At 34.4% G+C, this 12,329-nt stretch overlaps 1 protein-coding gene across 1 annotated transcript in view; it reads left to right on the top strand.

Moving 5' to 3' along the window:
- The first annotated feature begins 892 nt into the window (after positions 1–892).
- The window catches only part of LOC138319159 (follicle-stimulating hormone receptor-like), a 75,736-nt gene continuing 64,299 nt past the window's right edge, over positions 893–12,329 (top strand). Inside the window, exon 1 of the mRNA XM_069262102.1 lies at positions 893–1,211. Within this exon, the coding sequence (XP_069118203.1) occupies positions 1,039–1,211 (173 nt within the window). The 5' untranslated portion in view covers positions 893–1,038. The remainder of the gene's footprint in view (positions 1,212–12,329) is intronic.

Raw genomic sequence — 12,329 nt, 5'->3', positions numbered from 1 at the left:
ACTGCGTTTGTATTCATACGTCATTGCGTTTACGCTAATTTGAACGCAACTCCCCTCCCGTTGTCTACATAGGGGCATATGTAAATATATACCATATATATCTTTTGTGTTGTTCAAAAAGCTATAGCATTTTGAAAGTGTAACATGAATTATGGGGCACTTATACAGCTGGTCTCTCTGTCTGTCTGTCTGTCTGTCTGTCTGTCGTCTGTCTGTCTATTTAGACTATTTAGAAGTAGTTAATGTAGAACAACTTGATCATTACAATCTTAGAATGGCAGCAACATAAAGACTTGAGAATCTTAAATCTTGTGTGTACGCCTTCTCAAAACAAAGATTTAAGGCTACAAATATAAATAATGAAGACAGTAATGAAGCAAATGCATGCGAATTAAGTGATTAATGCTTTCATTAAATAACTTTTGTCGAATTAACGTAATAATATTCAGATTAATTTTAATCACAAATCTTAGTGTTATCTATATAACAGGTGTTCAGGGCATTCAGTTTAGGACTTCTAAATAGTTTACTAATGTATAAAGGTAAACATGCTAAATCAATTTAGAGTTTAAGACGCATTGAAATTTGTAAATAGCGAATATTTATAATGAAGAGCATTGGCTAACCAATCAAATGTAAGCATTAGCCTGTGTTTCTGTGTGATATTTAGAATTCTCGGCACACCTTTTAACACTCAGTGTTCTATTAGTATTTTACCGTTTTACAGGTAAATTAACCGACTCCTTGATTTTCAATGAACATAACCATCAAAAGTCCCCGACAGCCAATATGAATGAGTATGGACTTTGTTTATTGGTCAGCTCGCCTCTGGGTGTAGTATACCGCCCCACTCTCCGTTTGATGGTATTATTCCCCTATCACAGGACCAAACAGTACTGCCGATAATTTCTGTTATGCCGTTCGATAGCATTCAATGATTCTCTCAATACACGGCCGAGGAGTGAGCACGTAATCGACACCCACATCTATAAGGACACGCATGTGAAAGGTCAAACATTAGTCTCTGGCGACTGTAAAATGGTGAAAATGAATGTTTTGGTGGGTCTGATTTTGGCTTTTAGAACTATTTCAGCTGACAGTTGTTCGGATTTGTGTATTTGTGACTTTGAAATTGAGGACGTAATAATCAAATGTAAAGGTGGTACTGTAGAACACATACCGACGGATCTACCCCAGAATGTCACAGAACTGTAAGTATACTCATCATCATCATTATCATCATCAGCATCATCATCATCATCGTCATCATCATCATCATTAACTATAAAAGTATAATCATCATCTTCTTCATCATCATCATCATCATATCATCAGCAGCATCATCATTATCATCATCATCGTCGTCATCATCATCATTATCATATCATCATAATCATCAGAATCACAATTATTAACCATAAATGTGTTCTACTTATTTCTTCTTACTCTATTCTTCTTCTTTTATGACCATATTAATACAGAGAATCATCCACAGTTCCCGTTCCGTCCCTGAGACTAGACACATATGCCTGCCATTTTAGTGTATTTTACACCCAAACCTGGTATATAAATTGTATTGTAGTGACGTTCACTGTCCTAATTGGTATTTGACCTCACATCAGCGTTTGTTTATACAGCAAACCGGTCAAGCTGTTTGTAAATAAAAAGTATCGACTTTACATCACACTTTTGACGGAATGCTCTAAAGCTTTGTTCGCCGGGCTGATGATATTGCATTGACGACATTTCTAGATTGTTATGATCATTCAGACTGACCATGGTGTTACCCAACTATTTCCCAAGTGGATTAACCTAGTATTGTAATAATAACCATTGGAGTTAAAACATCACGTGTAGTATAGAGGTCTTATACACTGGTGACACGGTATTAAAAAGTGCTATGTAACATATACAGTAAGCTATATAGTGATCAGGATATTTTTGGATGAATTAGCAGAGACAGCTATTACAAAAATAAGCCATAGTATGTTATAGTTAATGGATAGGTAGACACTGGAAAACCAATGATTATGTAATTATCACAATTACGTTTTGACTGGAAGGGCGGTGGGTAGATCATCTATACCCATAAAGTTGTGAACTATTGTTTGACATGGAAACAAGAGCATAATGTAATCACTATAATGTATTGAATTAATTTGAAATAGAAAATAAGATTTATCAAAATGGAACTTTTTAATTGACCTCATTTGGCATATATTTACTGCATAGAGTTGTTACAATAACCGTTTCGGAATTTCTTAGCAAAACCTATGATTTAATTTTTTTAATGTAAATAATGTGTTGGGATGGTATTAGGCAATTGTTCTGTAGATTTAGTTCGTGAAACCCAGTAGGCATTTGTTATCATTGATGGTCTAGTGGGCGTGTTATACTTTTGTACTAATTGGTTAAACAGTTTACAGTAAACATAGTACTAATATACCAGTAGTTGTGTTGTTAACAATCCGTATAACTGATTTCTTGTAATAGTTGTTTTATATTGCGAAAAACAATTGACTTCTTAACATGTCTTATTTTGAAACAAAAGAATAATTTCAAAAAATGAATGGGAACAGGTTATTCAACTTGTATGGAAACTAAGACAAGTTACAAACCTATATATAACAGCGAGATGTCAGACAAAAGACCTGGGTTAGTTGGGTGTAAAACAATGCTACAGAGACATGTCTCTAGTTTCAAAAGGATATCTTCAGAAATTGTATCGCGGAAATCCGTGTCGTTATTTCCTTAATTCCCATCAGTAATCAAGTACCGTAACGATACATTTATAGATTTTACTGAAACAGAGTCTGACGGTGTATCATATAAGGATAGTGTCCCAATAAACGTGTAAAAAACATGTAGAAAACGTTTGGTCATCGCCAAAGGTTTACGACGCGCGCGCAAAAAACAAAAACAACAAAAAAAACTCGTAAACCTGTGGTCATCGCCAGTTTACAAAACATGTTGTCGCTCAGTATAAAGGTTATATATTCAATGTTTTTCTCCCGAAGTAACTATTCTGAGAGAATTACGCAATAATGCTACGAATACAAAGCAATAAAATAATACTAAAATACATTATATATACACTAAACAAGCAGTATCATATTGTTTACGTGATATTATTTAAACATTAAGTGTGACGTATACGCTGTGAATATTGCCGTGTTAAAATTAAAAAAAAACCGGATATATATATAAATATATATTAATCAATACAACTATATAATTATATAATATAGGTAGCGTTATACTATTTCCTTATCAATCTAAAATATATTCTTATAGTAATAACTTATCACGATGCCTTATGACGATGTCTATATAAGTTATAACCATAGTACATGACTACTTGACGATATTATCATCTCTGTTAATCCATTTGGTCTTCAGTGTCAGTAAATAAACTACTCTAAAGCAAGTTTTGACGTGGTTTGTTTGAATATGGATCACAGACATAATTTTATATTGATACAAATGCGCGATGGTGATGAACAGAAAAGATAGATATCACATCGAATTATCGATCGGATTAAGGTTACAACCCATTTTTATCATATCATCCCATTTACATTACTATTTATATGTATTTGTTGGGGCATGATAAAGGGCATTTGAAAGCGCGTAACGCTTTCGGCAATAAATGAATTTTAATATTCACTTACTAATAGGCCCACTGACCTGCACGCTAAGTGTTCTCCATGCACATTAGATGTAAGACAATGTTCCATTAGGCATACCGCCCAACATAATGTAGACACGGATTCCACGGACACGTTTCTGTCACTTGTATTACTGCTTTCAATAACGAAGTCGACCATCAATACCAACTGTACATTTAGCCTCTTATGCAATACAGTGTAACATAATCCCGAAACCTTAACGATAATTTCTTAATGGCATCCACAATGCTCATTGCTTTTAGTGAGCAGACATGTCTCCGCATTTTGACTCTAAAATAATCAAAATCGTTTATAATGATGACACTGTTTTCTAAATTGTTTTGTCTGGATATATAGACAATTGAATTATGATATAATGATTTTTTTTAAAGTTTAATAAAAATCTACGGCCTATATTTCAAATTATTAATCCATTAATTGAGTGAGTGCGTTTCCGTCGCTGAGAAAGAAACACAATCAAAGATGTCTTTATGAGTAAACATTTAAATAAATTTTACGTGTAAAGTACATTAATATTAGAAGTGGGAATGTCATTGATACAAATTTAGTTGTAATCAATTAAGATTGATGGGCATATGAGCCTTCCAATATACAGTATTTATATGTTATTGCCTTCTTTTGAGGGCACTTTGGTCTCATAGTGTTGTCGAGGGATGGCATAGTACCCGAGCCGGCCACGTCTAACGTTTAGAAATGTCATGGTCGGAGGCGTCTAAATACATTTTCTAGGCAGAAATATTTGAAAATACTCACTGCATATTTCGTTGCCTGCTCAGTTCAATTTGTTATTTGGTTCTTTTGTAAATTTGTTAGCATTCAAGTTTCCAAACCGTGACATTTATGTTTGCAAAACGACGTCCGAACCCAGCTTATTTGCCAGTGAACAGCGCAGATAGCGACATTGACGTCATTTTCGTCAATATGACGTTTGTAACAAAAAGCGCGCCAAACCATAGTCCCGCGGGAAACCATAGTGCCGGGACTATGGCTAAATCGTGCCTGGGGGCTGAGCCAATAAAAACGCGCGAAAAAGTCACGCTATGTAATTATTTACTTTTTAGACGCGATAAACATTAAACATTTCTTGACAAAGACTTAGTATTGACTTCTGAATATGTTTCCTGCTGTGTTATACACTTGATATACAGATCGTGTCAAAGATCAGACGACAGCTGATAAGGAAATGTACGACAATTAGCTCAGTGGCTGGTAAAATGTATGACAATCAGACCGGTGGCTGGTAAAATGTAAGACAACCAGACCATTGGCTGGTAAAATGTATGACAATCGGACCAGTGGCTGGTAAAATGTATGACAATCAGACCAGTGGCTGGTAAAATGTATAACAATCGGTCCAGTGGCTGGTAAAATGTATGACAATCGGACCAGTGGCTGTTAAATTGTATGACAATCGGACCAGTGGCTGGTAAAATGTATGACAATCAGACCAGTGGCTGGTAAAATGTATGGCAATCAGACCAGTGGCTGGTAAAATGTATGACAATCAGACCAGTGGCTGGTAAAATGTATGGCAATCAGACCAGTGGCTGGTAAAATGTATGACAATCAGACCAGTGGCTGGTAAAATGTATGGCAATCAGACCAGTGGCTGGTAAAATGCTTATCACTGGGTTTGGAACGCTTCTTTAGCTTAGGATAATCGGCTGCTTTGTCAAACCAAGAACGCAATGGGGATCGAGATGATTTAAAGCAGATAAACTTCAATGATCAATGAAATCAGAAGAGAAGTAGTGTTTCCACTGATTTACGTAATATAGCTATTGTTGTAATGTGTATGCTTATCAAAGGCTTTTTTTATCGTCGTTTGTTAAAGATGCTCCACCGTCGACAGAGCATAAATTTTATTCCTCATTTGAACTTGGTGTTTCATCATGTATATATATGTCTAATTAACACAAAAATGATATAAAATAATTTCTTTTGCCTTTGTGCATGCGCAATCAATACTTCATTCCATATAAGATACAGTGCCACGGTATTTTTTCGGGATGCAAATAATTATTTTATATATTTTTAACTTGAATTATAATTAGAACTTGGTGTAAAGTAAGTAACTTTTGATATTGAATAAAAATATCAAATCGTCTGATCCTGTTTTTGATAGTGAAAAAACGCCCATTTGCCAGCGGTGGAGTATCTTTAAATCAATTTTAATTTTTGACTGGTGTTGAACGTAATAATATATAAATACCATATGGGATATCAATCTACCGACACGATGTGATATAGTTGTTCAATGAGATACTTTCTATCGACAAAATGACATGCATTTCGTAACGACCATTTGATTATATTTACACTTGCTAGGCTTGGTCACTATACGCTAATACTAGCCGATTTTGTTTACCATAACTGCATGGTAACATTGAACTTTGAACTTGCGTAAGGAAATGTTCTGTGCAACGTAAAAGGACTACTTTTTTTTAAAAGAAACGCATGGCTTTGTTTACATTTTGACGCAACATTACGTGTATATTGTTGTTTTTCATAGAATTTTGGAATAATGTAAACAATATATACATGTTTTATATTTATATATGATTCAAACAATTTTTAAATTTACAATTGTATAAAGAAACGGAAAAATATCCCGACCGGGGCGACGTGCTTTCATTTTTGTTAAAAATGATGGGTGTCAAATGTAAACATTACCTCTGTGCCTATGTTCGTCCTACGATCGAGCCTTTGGGGTGGACGGGTGTGAGACCCTCTGATAGAGGTCAGTTATAAACACATCCTCTTGTCTTTGTTCTTTGAGTATTTAATCATGTGTATTATAAAACATGCACCGCTAATATAATCCACGTGTTGACAGTTCCGCGTCACCACAAATACATTGTATCCATCAAACACAAGTGAATTTGTTTCATCTATCGATGGCGATATGGATCTAAGCGTAGATTATATAATCACATGGGTCCAAAGGATGTAATACCGTCAAGTCAGACGACATCTAAAACACATTGAGCTACTTGAAAATCGGTGTTTTGCCAACTTCGGCAAACTAAAGTGTGTAAGCGTGCGTCAGCTTCGCCTCGCTGCACAATAACGGTCACCGAGTTCACACATGTGGCCGTGTACAAATTCTTTATGTTATTACGCTATATATTAACTTTTAGCAAAATTGAATATATATTTAAAGTTCTGATCTGAGTAAATAAAATTATCTCTGAAATTGACTTTGTTTGTCATGTTTATTTTACACTAAAATATTGAACTTTTTTGTCGTCGCGGATGAATAATTCTACCTTACGTGAAGCGTCACCATTCGCTGTTTAAATGAGTAAGCTCCTCCCACTTTTGACCGACTTTTATTGAATAATTACGTCACTTTCAAATGACGATTTTATTGCATAAAATATAAATAAAAAGTCGTGTGAGTGTAAATATAGGGATTGGATTTCGTTTTTATGTTAACCATGGTTGTATGGAGCAATTCCTCTAAGAATATATTCAATATGGGGCGCTAACGCACCCCATAAAATATATTCTTAGAGGAATTGCTCCATACAAGCATGGTTAACATAGAAACGAAATCCAATCCCTATATGTAGTACATCAGCTATAGGGGAAAAAAAGATAATACATTGTTATACAATTGGTTTTAAAAACAAGCACTGCCAAAATTGTCCTGATTTCTGTGACTTCTGATCACTGACAATTAACACATGTAAAATACTCATTACGTTACCGATTTGGGTTATTTTTTCGACTATAAATACATTCTCTGTGCGTGTTCTGGGGCCATTTGGCTGTGGTACTTTAAACAATTCTCAACGAGAAAATGCAACTGGAAATTATATTTGGAAAGACATATGCAATGTGAAACAGCAGAAGGCATAAACGCCATCACTACCATCCACATATTGTCTGGATGTCACAATAATGGAGAATCACAGAAAATAATTTTTAAATGTCAACTTTTTATCTTTAAACTCTCAACTACTTGTTCAAATCCATCAGTCTTTCAGTGAAGATTACGACATCAACATAAAATAACTAGTATTTTAGAGCGATCAGCATTTCTGTATTTCGTGATGGTGATGGGAGTGTATGTATAGATTTGAAGGGCACTCTAACATGATTCCTTCGTATGATCGATTACCCAATCTAAACAATATACTCGCATGCATGCGACTACAAACTTTTCTCTTTATGGTAATAAGAATGTATGTTACTGTCGATTGAGCAAAAACAACAATTTGTGAGAGGTTTTATAGCTAAACAGATATTTGATAGTTTGGCTGACTGCTTTATATGGAGTTTATTAGATTTAATTAGACCACTGAATCGGTTGGTGTTTGTTACAATCAAGATTTATTTTACAATAGTATTGGTGAATACTTGACTGACAGTTCTGACAATTGTCATTAGTTGTATTGGATGTGAAGGTTTTCTAGGGTTCAGATCAAAATAAGAAAATAACTTCTACAACACAAGTGTGTGTGTGTGTGTGTGTGTGTGTATAGGGGTGTCTATTCCAAGATGAAAAACTAAAACAGCGAATTTTTATGGTAAAAACACTGTAAAGCCTCACCAGATTTACTACAATGTTAAAATATCTTCAATATTATAGTACTTTTAAACACATTAAAGAAAAAAACGTATTTTAGAAAACAAATACTATGTTGTAAGGTGTGATGCAAAACAGTGAATATATATATTATTTTGTATGGTATACCAATCTGTTGGTCGTCTTTATTACTGGTACCATTTATAGGACGATCCATGGCGATTCAGACTTCAGCGCATCAGGGTTAATACATGACAATAGGATTGGTTAGTTCGTATACAATAAAGGTAATACTCCAACAACAATTCCATCTATAATATATAATCCTAATAATTCAATTTTGCTTGTTACGAGCATTTTCATTGGCTTAAAAATTTACTTTATCAGCCCATAAAGGAAAAAATGGCGTCGCCGTTTATAACGTTGCTTTTGATTGGCTGAGATGACGGCGTAATGATTTCATAGACAACAGAGTCCCAAAATGAATTTTAAATGTTGAAGAGATTATCTTTAGTAAATTGAATTATAAGGATTAATTTGAATAGATTTTTTATGTTATGGAGATATAACACAAAAATCTGAGTGTACTCTCATCATAAACCGCTTCGCGGTTTATTTAGAGTACACTCAGATTTTTGTGTTATATCTCCATAACATAAAAAATCTATTCAAGTTAATCCTTAAGTAATCCTGAAAATTCTCCTGCGTTTGTGTAGACTTTTATCCTGATCTATAAATTTCGTTCACAGTTAGTATAAAAACGATTTAAATATCCTTGAATTTGGGAGGCACTGATTACAGTCAATATTATTGAATCATTTATGTGATTAAATACAGTAGATTAAATATAAGAATTCCTGTTAGTGATACTAGTGTAGTGAGGCATCATCAGATTGTACGTTTATTTCAGTCTTTACTTTTAACATCGTAATTATTATTTCTTGCGATGGATTTCATACATGTGTTCTGATCTGTTTCATGAAAGAGCATTATTTCTTATTGACCAATTCCAATTACATCGTGTTTTGTTCGAACTGAGCATGGTCCATCTAGCTCATTCGAAGATTACCAAGGTTTTCGTTTGTGATATGACTCGATAACATACGAATGTGTGGATCTGTGATATGTTGTCTTCTTTCATTAAAGTACTTCAAAGTACATATGCCATATTACGTTTGACTTGTTAGCTGAATTGAGAGTTTCGCTTTAAAACAAGTGTTATTCTAGTCCCATTAAAAGCTGCTAATCAATCAGTAGGGCTAGTAAAGGTACTGGATTTAGAACTAAGCCCTGTAATCTCTATAAATCTAGCTCCTCACTACCTGTCACATGGAAATAACTCTAAAAGGACCCTGGTGTATCTGTGGTGCACTGGGACATTTTTATCTAAAACCATGTGTACTTTGATTCGGCATGCGCGATTACCTTTCAAAATGGAATTGTTTTAATACAACAGTTCTATGTAATCTTTATTAAACAATATTTGTTGATAATATCCTATTATATTCGTATTGGTATTTGAACAGACCGTCGTTAAAGTCATGTAATTACGAAATAGATTAATGTCATATGAACTTTCCTTATCGTCGATTTCAAGTCTCGCTGGAGTATATTCCTCGGAATAAATTAAAATTCAAACGTTTACAATATGAAGGATTTTGAGACTATACAACATTGTTCTATAACAATAAGCAGATGTAGGTTAAAGTCGTGTTCTTTTCTTCTTTAGGCGTATGATGACGTACAGGATTTTTATGCTTATTCTCTATATCAATACCAAAAATAATTTTGATATACAATGTGTATATTATGCTTATTATTAATTTTGGAGAGAGAAAAAATGGGGGGTGGGGGGTGGATGACAAATACAGTTGTATATCCTTGCTTTAGTACAACCGTTCAAGGTACAGGTATCTTGCACTTGTCGTATTCAATATACCCATGTGGATTGCAGTGCCAGCATTCTCTGATATCCTTATGAATATATTTACCTATATAAATGAGCTCTTAGCTATGCAGAGACATGCTTCTGTTTACCAGGCAACATGCCATAAACACATCCTTGCCTTTTAGACATTATACATTATACCTATAAAATACATATAACCTGTACGATTCAGACTGGAAAATAATTAATCCTTCTAACTCTCAAGATTACTTCCTGTCCCAGGCGTCTGAGCACCCTATACCTGACAAATCCACGGTTCGATGGACCTTATCAACGAAGTCTCATTCCATTCTTAAACTATATCATTTAAAGATGCTACATCGCCGACAAAGCATAAACGATATTATCATTTGGACGACAAGTGATGTTACATCGTATATGTCTCATTAACACAAACATACATATAAAGTCATTTGTTTTGCTATGTTGTCTACACAATCAGTAACTCATTCCATATCTATGACATAGTGTCATGGATTTTTTTCGGGATGCAATTAATTATTTCAAATACTTTTACTCTGATGTAAAATAAGAAGCCCAACCTTTTCAATGATGGTGTAAAGTAAGTGAGTTTTGTTGCTGAAGAAAGCTACTGATTCGTCTGCTCTTGTTTTAATAGACAGAAATTACCATTTGTCCGTGTAGCACCATTAATATGATTTTTTGTAGTCACCGGAGTTGATACATATCGATAAAATTACTTAAGCTCATGTTAAAGCTAAAATCACGCCCAATGACACCGTCACAGCGTTTGATTTTAGCCATTGGTTAGTGACTTATTGTTTTTACATTGGAAGCCGTATTATCATCACTTAACATGATCAGTGTTGACATATTAAACGTCCATGTCGAGAACCGCTTTGTAAAGTTGACAATTCCTTTTTCTGACGACACCCTGTAACATATGTCCAGCTAATAGCCTTTGTCAGAGCTGAATCCCTCAATAACAAGTCTGTACTACTGTCACACAGTCACACAACTAGTAATTTCCTTGCTGACATTTGATAATGGACCTCTCTCTTCATTCCGCTTTCACAGACATCGGCGATTCTTTTGATTTCAGTCAGATTACTGGCACCTCGCGACGCCGATCTGTTGCTATGTCGGATCCTTCCGGGCGGCATTGCAATGGGAAATACCAAGGCTATGTGATGTACGGTCTCCCAAATGCAGTCCCGGATTTAGATTCACTATAAAATAGATACGCAGAAATCGTATTAAAGACCATATTTTTCCTTCAAAAGGATAAGGATTTTCCTGATTCTAACTTAAATAAAAAGTTATTATCATAAAAAAGATTATACAACGTTTACAAACCAATAAATATAACGTCAACCTTAAAGGAAAAATCTTTACTTTTTTCTTTTATTTTGCTTTCTTGGTTAATCAATAAATATATAATGGTTACATCATATGTCCTTAATAAAAATAAAACCATTCTACTGTGACGATATGCCTCCTCCATGTCTGATAGTACTGTCCGTAAGAACAATATACATACATAGTTGAGTTGACCAAACGACTGATCACGGGCATGTCCCTGTTAAACGCCATCTGGCCCCTCATGTTTTACATACTTTTACATTTAACACAATATTTCTATATTTTCATGAAATATGGTTTTCCAAAATATCGAACAGATAATTGTTTATCCTATTGGGTAGTTAAATAGAGAAAAGACATGACTTCTTTCGGCCCTGTAGACGAACATTAACCGGTAAGTATACTGTTTAACGATGTTTGTATTTCTTGGACGTCTCCCTTTATCAAACGTATACTTGTTCATCATATAACCGGGTATTTCATACCATCTGATGATTTATATTATGTATTTGCATATTTCAGAGTTATCTGCCCTTGCGGGTAGATATTGATTGTGACGTCATGTGTTTGTGAGCTTAACGTCATACTTTTTTGAGAAAACGCCGCGAATTGCGCTTACAAAATAATGACATAACAATCGATACCTACCCGCAAGGGAAGTAATATGCAAAAACAGAATAACGATGTACCAATAACCCTTGTGACTTTGCTTTCCGTAGAGAATACTATATTGTATACTATTTTAACATCATCTTAGCGGCAGATGTTGTTTTAAATGTCTTTTAAGATAATACTATCACACATGTAGTCAAGGTCATGCAGATAATATAAGTGG

Source organism: Argopecten irradians, chromosome 3, assembly GCF_041381155.1.
Source record: "Argopecten irradians isolate NY chromosome 3, Ai_NY, whole genome shotgun sequence".
NCBI lineage: Eukaryota > Metazoa > Mollusca > Bivalvia > Pectinida > Pectinidae > Argopecten > Argopecten irradians.
Note: the sequence above shows the minus strand (reverse complement) of the source record. Positions and strands in the feature narration are given on the sequence as shown.